Source organism: Cinclus cinclus, chromosome 7 (assembly GCF_963662255.1).
Source record: "Cinclus cinclus chromosome 7, bCinCin1.1, whole genome shotgun sequence".
In the NCBI taxonomy this organism is placed as follows: Eukaryota; Metazoa; Chordata; class Aves; order Passeriformes; family Cinclidae; genus Cinclus; species Cinclus cinclus.
This window is the reverse complement of record NC_085052.1, coordinates 32,426,026-32,445,361: the sequence shown is the minus strand read 5'-3', so window position 1 is coordinate 32,445,361 and position 19,336 is coordinate 32,426,026. Positions and strand designations below refer to the sequence as shown.

Genomic DNA, 19,336 nt, shown 5'->3' with positions numbered 1-19,336 from the left:
AAAGAGGGAAAGCAACCACAACAGCAAAACAACAACACCAAGCCACAGACAGCATATGGGATAAGACAAACAAAAATTGTATAACTAAAATATTACTGAATTCCATATCCCTCTAATATGCCAAGTCTAAGGAAAATTCAGTCTCTCAATAGTAGTGAGCTTTGCTGCGGAAAAAAGGGAAAACAGATACGGGAGAAATTGTTGGAGTTTATTAACATAAAAATACATGTATAAAAATATACTTTATGAAAATCCATCAGTATTATTCCAGCAGTATATACTATTAACTGATATCCCATACCAGTCCTTTTGATGGTTTTGCTTTAAGTTAAAACAAAAACCCTTTCTTATCATTTTTTAAGATATTTGCTTCCTTCAGCAAAGTCATTTTTCTTCTGCTTCCCATCTGTGTGTCCTTATGGTCTTTGTTACTCAGTGCAGAGGTCAAAGATCAGGATGAAAATTTAGCAGATGGAAATCTTTTTGCAAAGGATAGCTGTTCTCATCTAGCACAAAGTGGCTTCTGATTTCCAACAAATAGGATGCTTCTGTATCTGCCAGCAGTGAATGACACAGATCTGCTACTATTGCACTGTAGGTTATATCTGAAGAGGGCACTGCAAAACACAAAACAATTCAATTTATATTTGATTTTCACAACAGCACCTAACATTCAAGTTCTACCTCCATGAATCTCCATTGAATTACTGGAAGTGAAGTTCAACATTTGAATACAAAATTAGCTTCTATTTTTAATTACTTTTTAAAAACGATGAACTGAGCCTGCTTCTCATTAAACTACTAACACCTGTGAATCACCTCTGAAGTCAAACAGGATATAGCAAGTGAAACTTGTCTAAAACACAGGTCAATGTTTTGCATCATGTAAACATGCCAGCTACTGCTAAAAGCTCCTAAGAGATTCTATTTTGCACATAAGGAATCCATTTAATTATTGAACATTTATTGAATATAACTACTATAACAATATTTACTGATTATAACTACAACTGTTTAGTCAGATAATTAGGTATCCATACCATACCAACTACCTCATATTGTTGCAACTTCTCTGAAATTCTGAGTTTGTCAGACAGCCACTGAAATATTCTTTGATGTTGGTTTTTTTTGAACTGTCAGTGATCAAAAATTTTTCTTCCATTGTGAACTTTGCTGCCTGTTTCTATCACAAGTAATTCATGAATCAGTACCTACTACTCTCTTCAGCCAGTCTGCAGGAATATTGAGGAAGATTTTTTCCACCAACTCCGACACCACATGAACATAAATTTCATATCCTTCATCTTCTACTGTCATCAAAGCAGGTCTAGATCAGAAAACAAGGTTTCATGAAAGCTACCTGCTATGCTTTGTTTTTTATTGAAACAAAATTTTAGAAAGCACTACAGTTTAATCTTACTCTGCAACATAATACCAAGAAATAAAAAAAAAAAAAAGAGAAAATCCCTATGTACTCATCTGTCAAATCTGTAGCACTGGAATCAGTTTGAGGAAAATGGCCTTAAGCTGAGACAGAAGACTCAGATTACACACTAGTAGGAAATTTTTCACTGTTAGGATGGTCAGGATTGCCCATGGAGGTGGTGGAAATGCAAAGAAAGGAGATAAGATTAGGTGTATCACTTGGAACTGTACCATCTCTATCAACATCACTCAGTCTTAATCTGTCTTAACACATCACTTTATAGCCACATAATACCAAGGTACACCTCTTGCACTGTAACAAATAACAAATGTTTTCACAAACCACTGAACAAATAAAACCCCCTCCTTGGAAATATTCCCAAGGTGATGCATTCTTACTAAACTGATCAAAAGAAAAATTCAGTGCAAAAACGTCAGGTTTTTCGCTGAAAAAAATGGACATGTAAATTCTACATCTGAATATGTTCCCATGCTGAGAATAAAAACACTGCAAATCCTTATCATTTTTCTACCCCCTTTTGTGCAGGAGCAAATTGAAGTCCTTCATGCCCATTGAGATTTTACAGTCTTATGAAAGACTGGTGGAACCTTTTCAGTCAAGAAAAAAAACCTTCTTTGTACTTAATCCTCCCTCACAGGAAAAGCACATGAAGATGCAAGATTATTTTGCTTAGAAGAAAAACCCAAGTCACTACCTGGTTAGATAAATAGGATTTTAAGTCATAGTTCATTAAGATTATTCATTAAGCTCATTATGAGAGAGTTGAGAAAGAATTTGAGAAAAAATTCAGATAGAAAATTTACATATTCTAGAATCCTATTACGCCCATATTTGTCTCAACAAACATTCTCTAGCTACATGTCTTTCTAGTCACTAAGATAATTACATTTCAAAAGCCCAAGATAAACGTGAGAACTGAACAGTTAGTTAATAAAATGTACCTACATCAACTGGATCCACTTTATTTTCTCTAAGTGTGGATACATGTGTCTCACAGTGCCATCTGGTGATAACTCACTATCTCTGCTCTCCGAGAATGTTTATTGAAAATATTTGTCATTATTATTTCTGCACAGCTGAAACTGACTATTCATCTGAAAAACATGGTTTGGCATTCAGGTGATTTAAGATTTAGTCTGCAACATGATTCTCGAGGAGTTTTCCTTTGGTCCTCATGCTTCTACTCCATCTTAGCTTTATCTGACACAGTACTGGGTAAACATCATTCCTGCATGATATAGTATTCAAAGAAATTAAAAAGTTAGATTTAGACTAAGAATATAATGTAAAAATAATGACAATATAATATAGCAATTCAAGATCAACAACTTGAAAATTAGAGATGGAGATTGCTAAACACACTTTAAATAAAGAATTTTAGATATGGGAGAAATTAAAATGGAGAAAGTTTACCTCCCTAATAATACACATGACTTTAGCTCTGTTTTGTTTACCTGTAGAATGTTTTTATTTTGCTGTGTGGCAAACATCTAATACACTGCTTGTAGATCATGTTCTCATCTGCCTGTAGCTCCAAACCACATTTGGCACAACCTGCATATGTAATCACAGGCAGAGAAGCCAAAACACATTCCAGCGAAGTGTCAGCAGAGAAGATGAGTTGCTTGTACTGACCAGTGGAAATGGTAAACTTCAATTCCAAGATATGGGCTTTCACTTGAATTACTCCTACAAAAAAGATTCAAATCTGAATTAATTTTTATTAAGAACTGAAAGCAAAATCAATGGCTACAGCTGATTCAAAACCAAAATTGCTATGAAAAACTTTCTCATTTTTTCCCCTTTGTTAACATATGCTCAAATTTTTAGATATATTTTATTCAGTGAAAAATCCTGGTTGCTGAATATTATTTTAAAATGTATAAAAGTACTACATTTTCAGGTACTGTATCAGCAGATGCCACTATAGAAGGTGCCTGAATAAGAGATCAAAATCGTGCAAAGAATTTCCAAGTAATTTTCTTCCCATTGTTTCAAAGACACTGAAAAGCACAGCTTTACCAACTTAGCTTTTCACTATTTATATATAAACTAGAATTAAATACTGCAAGAACAATTTTAATCACTTCCTAGAATTTAACACAAACCACAGCAATCTTCTAGATTCATCTGGGAGAGTATGTGTAAAATGTCTTCTTTGTCCTGTTGTAAGAAGATTTCAATAGCAGTAACTATTTTACTCTTGCTTTAGAGAGTTCCAGTTTCTGAGAAACACTGATAAACTTTCAGTAATTAGTCACATCATTATTGGACTGGTTGGTGTGGACAACAAAAGTTAGCACTTCCCTCTGTGTTCCAAAGCTGTCTTTGCATGGCACCACACACCAAACCTATCCCTCCCTTGGACTCATGGAATGAAGGCTGCATTCAGTTTGGCCAAATACAGAGCAGCAGCCTCCAGAATAAATTCAGAACCAGACCTGGGCTACCTTAAAAGAACAACCATCTTACTTCATCAGCAGAGCATTTATTTTGCCTACTTATGCATGGCACAACAGACATTACAGAGCTGTGGATAACATTTACCTGAGCACTTCTCTTCCAGGTGTGCTGAGAGCCTCGTCAACTCCATGAGGGATGTTTGACTTTTCTGAAACTTTTCTTTAAATTCAACTGCCCTTTTATCATCATCAAACAAGCACTCACAGGATGACCATGGAGTTGTGTGCAGTTCCAAGTCACCCGAGACAGAACTACATTGGACCAAAAGGTATTTGAAGTCCCATATGTGGTCTACAGAACAAAAAAGCAAACAGAAGAGTTTAGTTTCTCTACCATGGTTTATTTATAGGAAGCCAAGGTCATTTACAAAATTGAGAAACAAATCAGAAGACATTCTCATATGGTCAGCACTGGTAATTTCATTTTAAGTGTGATGACATGTAAGGCTTTTTCCTTTTCCTATAAACTTTGCATGAGTTATCCCATAACAGAAATTTCCTTTCACCTCTACCAAATTCAGCTGTCAAGGCAATTCAGCCTTTTGAAAAAGAAATCAGATCTGAAATTTGTTGTCAGCTCTAATGCTGGCAATATCTAAGAGAAAAAGCTTTCAACTTCCATTTTTTAATATGCCTCTGTTTTTTAATCTTCTATCTCCACAATTATCAATTTAACATAAATCTAGTTTAACTTACCTTAAAAGAACAAGACTAGGAATAAATCAAAATTTGGTAGTAGTCACTGCTGAAATACAGTCTATGTAAGGGATGATTTTACTTAGTTACAGCTGGACTTGATCTCAAGACCATCAGGATATAAAGCCAGACATGAGTAAGGTGGAAAGCAGAAAATTTAAAAAGGAGTAGGAAAAAACCGAGCAATTCATGCTAAACCAGACAATGATAAGGAAGACCCAGCAAAACTGGTAACACATGAGTTAACATTCATGGATTTTTATAGTAAATAAGTGCATCTTGTACACAGATTCAAGTTTGAAAATATTTATGCCTTCTCATTCTTCTAAAGTACATTCAAATTCTGCTGCTGATGGCACTGCTTCTAAACAAAGGAGTCATGTTAGAATTAGTATAAAATACATTACCCCTCCAAGGGGTTATTTAAAGGTTGAATTCAATTTAAGGGTTGAATGGATAAATGTTACCATCTGAACACTTAAAAGGCACTAACAGCACCACAAAAATCCTTTTAAACCTACCAAAAAGTACAAGGATCTTACCTTTTTTCCTCTGAAGCTGGGGGCACCAGGCAGCCCCTGCTCCCCACAGAACCATCCTATAGTGTTGACCTCTGTTCTGTTCTACTGCTAGAATAATTTTTCTTTGGTTGCCACCTCTGTAGCTGTACACAGATTCTGAAAGGAATTGAAATTCCATTATTTCTACAGTAAAAAGCATATAAGCACACAAACCCCATGTGCCTCAGTATTAGGGTCAAATCATGGTGTTACCACATTTTATGCGACAATTAGAAGCAAAGAAGAATGCACCTACAACTTCTAAACAGAAAATAATCTGATTTCTTCCGTAACAGGAATCTAGTTTAAGGGAGTGCATAAAATATATTAATTAATTGGACAACTCCCTTTGAAGAAGAAAGTATCTGAGCATCTTCCAGCTCCCATTTATCCTGATTTGTATTGAGTAGAAAGAAATTGTACTCAATCTCTCAGCAACCGTTGTAAGTGGAAGTTCCCATAACTTCTATAGAATACAGTGGTAGAAACATTTCTCCAGAAGTTTTCACATAAAAGAAAACCAGAGTCATGTAAAAGGCACACAAAAACTATTAGTAACAGCACATACAAATTGCAACAATTAACATCTCTATACCACTTTTATCCAGGACACTGCATGTTTGTTTCAGTTCCACACCAAATCTACAGCATTTTTCATAAATAATTTTTCACCAAGAACACCTGCATTAAATATCTAACTAATATCTAGTTTCAAGATTTACTAGAGCAAATTCTGCATTTAAAACTAATAAATATGATATTGATGATATGGGCAGAAATTTGTATCTTACTAATTCAAGATGATAGTGCAATGCAATCAAATTGTTTTGCAAAGCTTTAAGTCAAGCAGCAAGAAACATTTTGCCTTGCAAAATTACTATTTAACTTCCACCTTTTGCAGAGATGAAGTCCAGTGCATGAACTTACCTGTTAACACAGAAATATTGATAATTTTCAGGATTGAGTGCACCAAAGTATTTGGCTGGAGCTGATCTAGCTGCACATACTGAATATCATCCAGTCTCTGAACTTGTCTTCGTGGAATGTCACTGAAGTGTGGAAATTCTGATGATATGTATGCCAATAAGCCATGGAGAACACCAGCATCCACTAGAGGATAAACTTACATGGAAAAAGGCAAAATCACATACTGTTTTCTACACTTAAAAGTATAAAACTTTTGACTTGGAACATTTTTACACTGAAAAAATCAAAACAGTTTAAGAATAATTTTAAAGTAAGATATTCCTGAGATACGCAACACTTGATCTGAAAGTCAATTGTACTTCAGGGTAGTATCAAGAGGAGGCAGATGAAGTTAAGCTAAGTGCAATACTTTAAAATACACCCAAAAAATCTTGTATTGGCAAGAAGAAAGTTGTTCTTGATCACTGACCTCAGAATCTGCCTAAAGAGCTGGCATCACAATAGTGGACATCAACAGTAAGAACAATGGTGATACTTCCACTTTATTTTTCCCTCAGTCTCCAATGGTCCCTGGTCTGCACTTAAGGACTTTCCCTGAATGGATCTATTACTCCCTTTTGCAAAAAATTTAATCCTCATGAAATCTCAGACATCACATGGCCAGGTCCTAGGATAACTGCTCTTTCCTAAACTAAACTTATTTTCTTCTTTAGAGTTCAGAGTGGTAGCCACCAAACTTTACCACGATCTCCACATGCCTGTTTGATGTCATGTCCACATCTTGCGCTCACACCTTTTGTACCTTGCACACATTTCCATTTTATCCCATGTGTGAGGCATTGCCAACAAAACAGAGTACTTGAAATAGCTCTTTTACAGGGATTTTCATGGCAAATTATGCACTACAATCTTACATTCTTCTGGATTGAGAGCTGAGCAGTTCCCCAGATTCAGTAACTGACTGGTAAATGTAGACTGAAGCATGACCTCTCCACACCAAGGATTCTCATATATTATTGCATCTGCAAGAAAAAAAACAACCTTATGAACTCATGTGCTGCCAATATTGAAGTATATAATGTTTTTCTTGACTACATAACCATCTTACAGATGTGCAAGGCACAGGTTTTGAAAGAGACCACTTGGAAACACAAGTGATTTTTTTTTTTAACCTACTAACACCATTTACAATAAGTTAGTAACATTTTCTCATTAGTTTGATGTAATTCTTAAATTCAGTAGCCTCCTAGCAGACACTGTTTAGGTCTGGTTTGTAGTAGCATTTGTACTTTTCAGGAACAACTGTTTCAAAACACTGACACCTTACAGAATGCCCCTGACTCCCCATGGTTGAGTCTGAGGGCAAACTTCCACAGAATAGTCAATGTTCCACTGACAAGAGGACTGAGAACTCCAATGATGTAAGTGATGTAAGAAAGCAACTTACAAATGCTTAGGCATAGTTCCAAATTACTTGTTACATTCTTCTACTTTTAACATTTTAAAGTAGAAATTTAGGCATTTTAGTAGAATTTTTAGGCATTTTAAAGATCCACATTTTAAAAAGGCAAACAAAAGAACTCTCACCTGTAAGCAGTACAATATCCCCAGGAAACACAGTGAGGGACCAAAATGCAGCTCCATGCCATAGCACCACTTTTCTCTCCATTTCTGACTGGTCAATAACTACAATTGTTGCTACAGGAATTTTACGTGAAGATTTTGGTTTAGTCTTCATCTGTATTTCTTTGATATGACAAGGATGTACAGCTGTGACCAAAATATTGTACTTTTGTTCTTTGCTGCAGCAATGCTTAAGTAGTGACAGTTTCTTCTTGAGTTTCTTGAACTCTGTCATCCTGTCTGGATCCACTCTCACCCCAGAACCAGGTGGAGAAGAATTCAGTTTAGCTCTCTTGGATTTCAGCTGTCTTTTAAATGCTGAATGAAAAAGATGAAAGGAATCTTCATACTTGCGGGGTCTTTTAGAAGAGCTCTTGTGAGAACAGCTCCCTTGAGAGCACAGTATTCCAGAGCTCAATGGCTCAATATGGATTTCATTTACAAATTGCACAGCAGGAACATCAAGTTCTTGAAACTTTTCTGCATTTTCCTGAGCACTTTCTTCTTGTTTTGTAGCATTAATCAAAACATTTTCCCCATCATCCTCAGAACTGAAAAGTTCAAGAGAACTTGGGTCCTCTTCCTTATATTCATTTTCAGTCACTTTAATAGTACATGTTCCAACACCAGAATCACATTGCAAGTGATCATACTGTTGTTCTTCAGCTTTTTTGCCTGCTTCTATTTCTGGTAGTTTCCCAGTTCTTTCCTGCATCTCATTCTGTGCAAAAACAGCCACCTGACTTGAAGTCACTACACTACGAAATTCAGTGTCTGCTGACACTGCCAAGTCTTCACAGTCATTTGGTTCTTTTGGTTTGGACTCCTGACTTTTTTGGAAAAACATATCCATATATTGACTTAGATGTTCATGCTGTTCACTTCTATGACATGCCTGAAGTCCCACAGACTGTAGATGGATGCTGACCTGCTCAGTACTGGCAACCAAAGCAGAAATGTCAGAGCTGTTGACTTCCAAAGGACTGGCTTTTCTCTCAGTGAGTTCTGGGCACCAGGCACGTGATGGTTTCTCTTGTTCAGGTGATTCTGCACAGCTCTGGGGCAGGTGTTGATCTGCAGCCTGATTTACATCTGCAGGTGTAAATCTATCTTTGGATACTTGACAATCAGAGCAAGTTAAACTTGTGCTCTTTTTAGGTGTGCTGTTACAAGTTAGTGCCACAGGGGCAGCAGATGTCAAATCCTTTCCTTGTTTTCCCATGAACCTGCCCTGCTGAGCACTGTTCCCACTTGTAGGGACTCCTGTGAGTGTGGAGCTCTGTGCCTGGGGCACTGAGGGGGCAGCAGCACCCTGGATCTTTGCAGAAACAAACCCATGGGTATCACACAAACAGTGCAGCTCTCTCCATTTCTCACCAGTAGGGGCTGAACTACTTTGCTCTAACCCCTCTAGTGGGCTTAGAATACTGGGTGCTCCCACAAAAATATGAATTTGAGGTCTTTTTGACATTTTTGACTGCTGTGTAAGTTTGACTTAAAGTAATGTGGTTTATGCAATAGGCACAATAAATATTAGCAAATGCAAAAAAATATTTTACTTTTTCTTTACAATTTTAAAAACACCAAAAATTCATGGGAGTATTTCATAATTTAACTGATTAAAACACTACTTGACTACTTAAAGCCTATAAAAATAGACAAACAAAATCTAAAAAGGGCATTTATTGTAGAAATATTTGACATTTCTTTGTGTCAAACTTGCATAGAAAAATAAATTTACAGCAACGCCTAGTTTCTGATTCATAGAAACACATTACAGCAAAGTTAGAGTTAAGTTTAATTATTTACCTATTTGTCTTCATTTATTATTGCTAATTAAACAGTCAAATGTGACTTCACTTGATTTTAACTCATCTGAAATAAATGTAAGAAATCTTCACAGCATGGTTAGGAGATCATTTCATCTCCCAGAAAATTACAGTTTCAATTAAATGATTATAACACTAGAGTTATTTAAAACTAAAGTTTGCTAGAAATGCAATATTTTACAGGCTGCTTTGGCATGAAACTACTGTTTCAGGATATTACTGATAAACTATAATTATTTAATAACCACTAAGAGGTCAGTAAATCTTGAGCAGGTGATTCAGGATTTGCTTTAATTAATTTATGTAGTATCAAACTACTCAAGCTTTAGCTTCCCAAGCTAATTAAAACTAAGCCCACTTACACAGCACACAAAAAGACGACCTTTTATTTTTTTAAATTTCTGCTGTGCAATTGTAATTTTAAAATATGCAGAAACAGCTATAACTGTTCATTAAAATGCTGATTACAGCTACTTGTTTTGGGAGTGCTGTTGCTAGTAGAAGTTGCTTCAATAGGCAATTCTGCAGATGTAGAGAACACCAGAAAAAACCTGAGGTGTAATCCAGCTGTAAATAGAAGGAAAAGACCATTGAAACAAATGCAGCATTGAAAAATATGCAAATTTTTCATTTAGCACTAATTAAATTAGCAACCATTTTCCTAACAACCCCACTAGGGGTCGATAAATCTGTATTTTCATGAGGCTCGCTGTGACATGGAAAAACCATAAACATCCTGGAATACTGACCTCTGGTATATCACTGCTGTCACGGGAAAAGCAACATACAATCACTAAAATTAGACAGAGAAAAATACAAAGGAAAACAAAACCCAGCAACTGGTATTGCTCACTTTTATGCTCATAACAGAAAAAATGCCACTTAAAACATTACAGTGTCCAAACTTCTACAGTAGTACATTTAAATTTAGTCCCAGAAAATGGTAACTTTTAAAGGACAATACCCAGAGCTGTGAAAGCACTGAGTTATCTAAAGACTGGTAATATATAAATAACCACAAGAACACAATTTACAGTCAATGCTAAAGTAGTGGATCAGGTAAGGGAAAGACAAACCAAAGTGATAGTGAGGTTAAATCCCTACAGAAATCATGTTAAGTTCTGTAGATAAAAGGCTATCTAATACATGTCAAAAGCTCAGTAACAGATCTGTGACAAAGAGAAAATGTTACTATCAGTTCAAATGATAGCTTTCTAAATGCTCAGTTATATAGTTATCAGCCCCTTGTTTTAAGTATCACTTCTCTTTTGCTTTTTGACTTGTTTGAAGGTTTATAAGTGACACAAAAATTCAGAAAGTTTTCCTTAATTTTCCACTTCTGTAACTTCTCTAAACTTCAGATTTGCTTTCTTGATTCACATTTTGCAGTGCCAGTACATTCAGGGTTGGATGGGCCCCTGAGCAACCTGGTCTAGCAGCAGCTTTGGGACTTGATTTTTAAGAACCTTTTCAACCCGAGCTGTTCTATGATTCTATGATCACACCAAAGGAATTGAATCTTGATGCTATTTAATGAATGTTTGCAATTAAAACATGGTTTACATTTTCAAGACGTAAATTACCTTAGGAATGGTAAGTGACCTCAGCTGACTTTGATTCGTGTAAGAGGTCCACTACTAAATGGCCTGCTTTGGCAATTTCTAAGTGACTTTTTGGGTCAAAGATGTCAAACTGCTTCCTGTACTAGGAATGATCAGTACATAAAATCATTTAAGTCTGTAAATCAGAAAGAAAAAAGAATTAAAGTTTACCTAAATTCTCTGTATGCAAAACTGTTTAAAGAACCTTTGCCTTGCTGCTTCAGAACAGAATTATTACTCACTTAATGAGTTGTTAGTGAAGTCCTGCACCTTGTTATTAATAAAAGTCTGAAAGAACAATTCAGTACAGATTTTATTAAAAGGTGAGAAAAAAAATGTCAATCATTTTATAAAAATTCTACAACCACAAAACCAATCCATTTTATACTGTAGTTAAATGATCTGTGGGCAGACAGTGGGTTAACTAACAATACCAAAGATAACAGGAGCTAAAACTCAAAAGACACAACTAAAACCTGAATGCACATATCCATTAGACCTGTTAATTATTACACCATTTCCTAATTTGTGGAAAGGTATTCCTTTCAGCCTATTGGCTGTATTCCTAACAGCCAATGAAAGCCAAGCTTTTTATCTCTGAAATGGTCAGAGTCTGATTGACGGGTCAATGATCTATTAAAAAACAGTAACTATATCAGCAAGTTTTATATTTGCAAGACTGCAACTGAAGTTTAATATACAGAAATATATTATGCTACATAGTGTATTTCCTCCTATCTAAAAAGTAAAACAGTTTTTAAAACCTTTTAATTTAGAATTCCTAACTGTCACTAAGAGATTGTTAATCTCTAGTGATTTGTTGCACATAGAACAAAATTAAAAATAGCTTTAAAAATCCTCTTCTCACAGTTACTCTAGAAATGTTCTATTGCTACATACATGACCTTGAAGTACCCCTAAAATACCCTACAAATACTCACTAATTTTATTCCATATTTTTCTACTCATTAATAGTGTTCACTTACCATGATAATCATTATGCATTTTGCCAAAGAAATTTAAGAGGGTGACACAGCTTCAGCTTCCTATCATTCCTGAATATTCACGGTAGCCACATGCCTAAATCTCTGTTTTCAGAAGTTACATCCAGATAGTCTCATTAAGTCTTTACTTAAGCCCTGTACATTAAAAGTAAACCACACTAATTCACTCTCCAGTTACGAGTTTATGTCTGTTACACACTACAAAATTTCAAGCTACAAATAAAATTACAGAAAAAAAAAAAAGACAGCAATGCATCAGAAGACAAAGGACTACAGCAAAATAATGCAAAAGTGTACTTTCCCCTCTAGAAACACTAAAGTTTTAGGGGATAAACAGTGTATTCTTTTAACTTCATACTTTGATTTGCTGCAGCTTGATGATGAACATCCTAAATGGTATATGGTTAATTACTTGATCCCTAAAACATGCAAGAAAACATTATATTCTCCTTTACCTGCTGAAAAGCTGACCCAGTAATAAACACATAAAGTAGGATATTCCTTAAATTCTAAATTTTAACTTCTATTATCAACTTTACCCTCTCTTACTCGCATAGTGGACTTTGTATTCCTCCTACATGTAGTATAAAAATTTAAAGGATTGATTAATCTACCTTACAACAGAGGAAACTGAATTATTCATAGCCATCTACAGAGTATTTCGTTTCAGTTAAATTTGAGCTGTAGGGTTGTTTGGCTGGGCTTTTCTTTTTTCAACAATTCAACCCATGTGATTGTGGAGCAGAAAATCTACTAAGACAGTTACAAACCAAAGGAAAACTAGAAAAACTTGCTGATGCAAAATTCTGACTAAATCACAGGAAATTCTTCTGGCATTTCCACATGCTGCTCAAATCTCCCTCCAAAATTCAAAGTGATCTTTTCAAAAAAGCCAAATACTGCAGCTGTACAGTAACTTCACAAGAAGAAACAGCAAGTAGTATAGTAACAGTTTCATACACTTAGAAACTGAAACAACTCTGGGATGAAGTGATGAACGCATTCCACCTTTGCTTGCAACTTGCGCAAGGAAAAGGGTGATCCTTCTGCCAACAGCTCCTGCTGACACTGCAAATGAATCAATATACCAGTGACAGCACCCATCTACTAAATCAATAAGCTTGGTCCAAGCACATATTAAGAGAAACACAACAGAAAATAAAAACTGACAGAAGAAATCAAGCTAAGCAACTTACTCTACATAAAAGTGAGAGATGTATCATGTGGGCTTAAAAGAAGATTATACATGTAAGTGAATGGCAGCTCAAGAGGATTTACATGGATTGAATTAGCCAAGGCTGGTGGGACCTAACAAGAAGTCAAGGGAACACAGATGTGGGAGAACATACACGTGGGTAACTGGGGAATTAATAGCATAGGTCTTACTTCTGTCATCCCTTGTTTGGTGATGGTTACAATCACCAAATACCTTTTGTCTGAATTTTAATACAAAGGTCCAGGCAAAGACTGTAGTCCTGTCCATAACTGACCCCTTAACCAAATTCAATTTTACACCAGAATGGTTATGTGGCTCACATAATAACACTGTGTCAGCACATGGAATACTGTGCACAGAGGCTGCTGTCAACCAGACCTGTGGTACAGCAAGAACCCTGCTAGTTGATATCAAAACTGATGAAAATCACGAGCCTTCATTTGCCTACAGCACTATCTGTAATCAGTATAAAGTTACTTGTAAATGAGGTACTTAGGTTATTATTGGCCATAAAATAACTTCTATTAGTACCAACTACTGAAGTTAAATAGCAGCAATACTAATCCATGCAGTATCTAGTTCCTCTCACTGGGTATTACCAGAGGACTACAATTGAACCCTTTGAACTCAAGACAGGTTACAGCTAGCTTACAAGTACATAAAACCTGTATTCAGCAATATGTAGCCATATGAGGCATCTTTTTGGTTTTTTCCCCTTATTTGGAGCACGTTCAGTAACAAGATGATTTTTAGAATCTGGAACGCCTATGGTTTAGGTATCACAATAGAAACCTTCCTAAATACTTGTGCAGCAGCAGGGAAATAATTTAAACTAGAAACCAGTGTTCTAAGCAGTTCCATAGCCTGACACTGTAAAAAATGTTAAATCAAAATACTGAGTAAGAAAAGGCAAGTTGTTCTTCATAACTATTACTGCACTATTAATATACAAAAAGAAGGCAAGCAATCAAATGGCATTGCTATTGCTATTTAATGTGTACCTACTTGCCTGCAGGGCCTGTGGTTTCTAAACTTGGGCCCTAGAAGGAAAATATTTCCCTGGATCTCAAATGAAGACACTTCTATAAATGCAAGCCTGGATCACATAAAGGCATCTATGAGCAGTTGCATTAGCCGTTTATATTACCATTATTATTTTTTGGAACCAAATGATGCAAAAATCTAAACACTGATAATATACTTTCAATTCAGCCACTGAGATAGTCCTCATTGTGTTTGAAAATTGGAGTAAAGGTATTAAGCTTTTGTGATTAACTTGATATTTTTTTCCTCACTGCCTTTGTGCCTTTTGAGATGGCCCCTTAAGTAAATGCTATTTATTGATTTTTGTTTTGCAATACACAAAAGCATATAATAAAGGAGATATGAGCATCCAGTGGCTGCTACAAACAAAAGAAGTTAAAAGTTCTAGAGAACACTGACCTTTTGAGTAGAAAAGAAAGATAAAGGTAAAAGGTCAAAGATACACAAACGTGCCATGCACGTTTCATTGAAGAACACTCATTCCTCAAACCCTTGTTTTTGAGAACTATTTAAACAACTAAATAGCTATGCTTTCTGTCAAGAAAAGATATTGTTCCATATATTTCAGCATATAAAAATACATCACAAAATTAGAATGGCATCAATGTGGCTTCTTCCCAGAAAAACTACTTAGTTTGCAGAAAGTTTTACACAAGTATCATTACCAATGAAAATCCATGTTGGGACTGAAACCTGATGAAGGGGTAGATAAAACAATACAGGACCCAAGATGATTTCCATCAGATTAATTGCCAGTAGATTTATTATTAGGACCAGAAGATAAATATATACATACATAAGAAATATTTAAAATACAAAGCCACCAATATTATTGTCTCATCTTTACAGAAGCCTTACTCAAAAAAGATGAAGCTTTAAATTGAAAACCTGGATGCTGACTGCACATTCATAGTCAAAAATGGGATACTCTCACTGTTTTGGGCAACAGCCATAGATAAGACTGTCCTTTTGCTTTTGTACTGGGGAAGACAGGATGTTGAAAACATGCAATTCTTAAGTTTACCATGTAATCTACTTTATTTTTTACCATGCAAGTAATCTACTAGGTGCCAGGAAAATGTCTTTCACTCTCCATCACAAATGGTTATGTTAGCAATAACAGAAACTGCACTTCCTCTTGCCTTTAAGACAAGTGGGATATTTCTCATTTGTCAGCATCACTAAACACTCACTCCAAGAAGTCTTATTGGAGCACACAAGTCATCACTAGATCAAGTCATGTTCCAAGGCTGTTCAAAACTACAAGCTACACAAGGAGTTCCAGAAGAAGCCAGGTGGCACACAAGCCCACAAGACACCTTTAGACTAACAACTCCATCATGACTTCTTTTACTTCACTGTTTATACAGGATCCCTCCAGAAGAGCAAACATTTAACTTTCCTGCAAACATAACTGGCAACAAGTACTTATTGTCAGCACTAAATCTATGGCTCCAGTCCTATCAATTCCCTCCCCACCCCATGCCACATTGTGCACAACTTATCTGTTCCTCTAGTGTGCAACTACATCCTTTCTGTGGTAGCATTAGTGTATTTCTGTGAGGTTCAAAGGAGCTGGCAATCCAATCACATCAACAGCTGATCTCCTCAGTACTTTCAAATCTCAGGAAGATGAAAGCCAGCTTTACATGCTTGGATAGATCCAGTGTCTCAAAAGAAAAGTTCAAACACGTTTTGCATGTGAGCATTGCAATTTAAACAAACCCCTGGAGAGATGCTAACTACGTGACAATACTGACTTTTACATCCAAATCTAGAATTTCAGTTCTTGAAAAGGCAAAGGATTTTCAATATTTTTTTAATATCCCCCTTTTGCACACACCCCAGGAATACACTTCAGCTGTAAATGAAAAGGATTTGCTCTTCTATCTACAAGTTGAGAGGCTTAAGATTTTTTTAAGAGATAAAGCCCCCTTAAGGAAACATAACCTTCAGACTTGGGCCAAACTGTCTGTACACTGCTGAACAGCATTACAAAGATCACTGATGGTTCACTGCCCACACCTGCTCCTTGCTGTGACCACAGAAGGAACACACCTACCAACTTCTTTGCAGAACTGCATGAACATCACTCTTTCATAGCTATTCCAGCTAAGTAGTAAAGTTGTTAATTTACTAGAGCACTGCAGGAAACAGAGACACAAAAAAAATCAGAATATTTTAAGTGAGGGAGAACTACAGTGAATCTTATGGAAACAGAAACAAAGTTTTCAAGTCTTTTCGCATTTACCTAGGAAAATACTAGGATATTATAAATAAAGAAGATTAGCATTAGCTTTTTAATATATAAGCCTTTACATTTCAATGGTTTAGATGGATGTTAGTTTAGCAAACTGGTTAAGCTTTAACAGGGAACAGGTGACACTGAGTAACTACCAACATAGTTGACTGAGCTAAAGGTGCCTTTTAGATGCAAATTTCCTTATTTCAAAGAGGTAGCTCTTCTCTCAGACTTTAAAGCAGTAATGCACTTTGACTATTTATTAAAAATAATTCGACTGATTATACTTCAAAAAACTGTCAATCACAATTTCTATCCTACTGTGCCCCAAATAGTTAAATGAAATCATCACAACTGAACAAAATGTGAATGAAGTGTATTAATTAAATGCCAGAAACACTGATTTGGCCTGTACCCTTTTCCATGTCTGGGAACCCTTTTTCAGCTGTCTGAAAATACCTCAGGCAAAATCAAAAAACTCAAGGTATGATGTAACATGTCTTCCTGGGTCTCCCTCTACTGTTCCAAGTCATATTGTGTTACAGCAGGGCACAGTAGCATAACCACTGATAAAAACCTTCTTGTACCTTTGCTCTCAATCAAACCACATCATTTTCTTCACTGTTTCCATTCGAGGCAATACCTCAATTAGTATCTGTACTGTGCTGTTACTGCTTTGATTCAGCAACTTTTCTAAATGTTTTTATTACTTGCAGTACTACATACTCCTGCCCCTGAAATTTTAAGTTAACTTCCAAAGCTCCTGAAATATGAAGAGTTAAAGATGGAAAGTACAGAGATTTATCTATTTATTAATTTGTTTTCATGCAGAAGCTGCTCCAATCTGAAATAAAACTATAAATTGCTTCTTTCTGCAATGTAATGAGGAAAAAGTAGAAATTAAAGAAATGGCCACCTCATAGTTTAACACCTTGTGTACTGGAACTGTAATCCTGTTTGCAGATGCAATTTCTATTCTGTCTGCCAAGTGTTGCAAGTTCAATACTTGTTTTTCACTAGAATAGAAACAATAGGACTGATGTACACAAGGCCAATATTGGCTACTAGCATAGTAGCATTTTCTTTATCCAGAAAACCGTATGAGCTGCTATACAAAGCTAAAATCACAACAGTCTTCAAAACATATTTCAAAAAACACTAGCAGGAAGTTTTCACGTAGAACAGAAGTGCCAATGTTAGAAATCTAGAAATCCAAATGAGTTTGGTACTGAAGCAGCTCTGAAGAGTGTTTTGAAACCCACCCTTATTCCATGTCAAATGACAGCATCTACAGAAAGCCAGTTACTGTTCCGTGTGACTCCTGGTGCTTTAGTGCCCCACACACCCACCTGAATTTTACACTCTGTAAAAATATGAAAGAGGAAAAACAGAGGTGAAAAAAACACAAGGAATTTTCAATCCATTCCCTATCAAAGTACTCTCTGTATCCAGCCAATGATTTGAGTAACTCCAGGTTTACTTGCTTGTGTTAGGAAGCACATGGAATATAAATAAACAGCTATGGTAGAATTGAGCATATGACAGGAAATAAGTAAATACATATTGGTTTCCCTTCCAATAAATTTCACATTAAAGCTGTTTATATGAGCTTACTTTTTTAAAAGATTTTAAAATGAGCAGATAAAGCAGAAAACCCAAAAAGCTATTACACTAAACATGTGATCCATTATCTTTCTCTGGAGATTAGTAACCTTTACAACAGAACAGAGAGACAGGAATTCAAAAAGCAGTAGAGTTTGTTCTAGCTTGGCTAATGTTCTGAGTTACCTGACATTGCATTGCAAGAACTACACCTATGGTAACATTACGTTTTATCTTGTAGGTAAAACTAACATACCATTTAAATGAGTGTCAGTTTAGGAGCCATGTGCTCATAAAAAACATTAAATGAAGTATGGCAACATTTCATGTTAACCATTATGAAACACTGGAGCGGAAGAAAAATTTGAGAAAAACAAAATACATAAAACTAAACCACTAAGACATTGTATTTGTCAGCATAAATCTAAAAAGAAAGAAAGGGCGATTTAGTTTATATAATGGAAATCAGATTAAAAAATAATTGAAGGTATCTTTTAAAAAAATAAAGATAGTATTCATTCAGTAAATACAAGGTATTCAGAGACAAGTGAGAATCAAAATAGCAACCTACTTCTATCAAAAGGAACTCTATGATATTACAATATATAAACAACATATTATGAACTTCAGCTGCCAACAGAAAAACCATGCAGAAAACTAGTAGTCTGATCACAGTGAGAAAAAAATTAGTAAGCAATGAGAATGGATGGAAAGTTTCACAAAATGAGCAAGTGCAAGAATTTGATTTGATGAAGCTGAAAAGCATCCAAAACAATGCCTACTTAAATTGTATTCCTCATTACAAAAGGCAAATATATGAGAAGAGGCAACATAATAAGAATTAAGAACTGTGCAAACATACTGTGTAGATTTTAATTCTTTCATACATTATGATGTTACTTGTCACTTCTTTCTCCATATGTCAAACAAGTAACTTTTACCTTACCAGCTCTCAAAGAAGTTGAGATTCCAATCCCAAATGGGAACCAGCTGTCAAGTCCCTTTACCTATGCTAAATCCATTTAACTTGGGAAACACAGTGTTTAAAAAACTGTGTTACATTTTATACCCAGATAAGTTTGA

The 19,336-nt window shown here is 35.6% G+C and overlaps 1 protein-coding gene across 1 annotated transcript; it reads right to left on the bottom strand.

Moving 5' to 3' along the window:
• Positions 1–209: 209 nt before the first annotated feature.
• Positions 210–9,186, bottom strand: SHLD2 (shieldin complex subunit 2). The gene is made up of 8 exons (XM_062496393.1): positions 7,680–9,186; positions 7,007–7,114; positions 6,093–6,287; positions 5,148–5,282; positions 3,995–4,201; positions 2,902–3,136; positions 1,212–1,327; positions 210–617 (listed from the first exon to the last, which is right to left on the bottom strand). The coding sequence occupies exons 1-8, from the start codon at positions 9,184–9,186 to the stop codon at positions 445–447; spliced, it is 2,676 nt and encodes an 891-aa protein (XP_062352377.1). The 3' UTR covers positions 210–444.
• Positions 9,187–19,336: the final 10,150 nt, after the last annotated feature.

Bases quoted from the DNA above. Each gene is read 5' to 3' on its own strand.
- SHLD2 (XM_062496393.1), bottom strand. From the start codon at position 9,186: ATGTCAAAAAGACCTCAAATTCATATTTTTGTGGGAGCACCCAGTATT. The intron at 4,202-5,147 runs GTAAGATCCTTG...TTTGTTCTGTAG, and splicing joins CCAGCTTCAGAGGAAAAAAG to ACCACATATGGGACTTCAAA. The intron at 618-1,211 runs GTACTGATTCAT...TGTGTTTTGCAG, and splicing joins CTGGCTGAAGAGAGTAGTAG to TGCCCTCTTCAGATATAACC.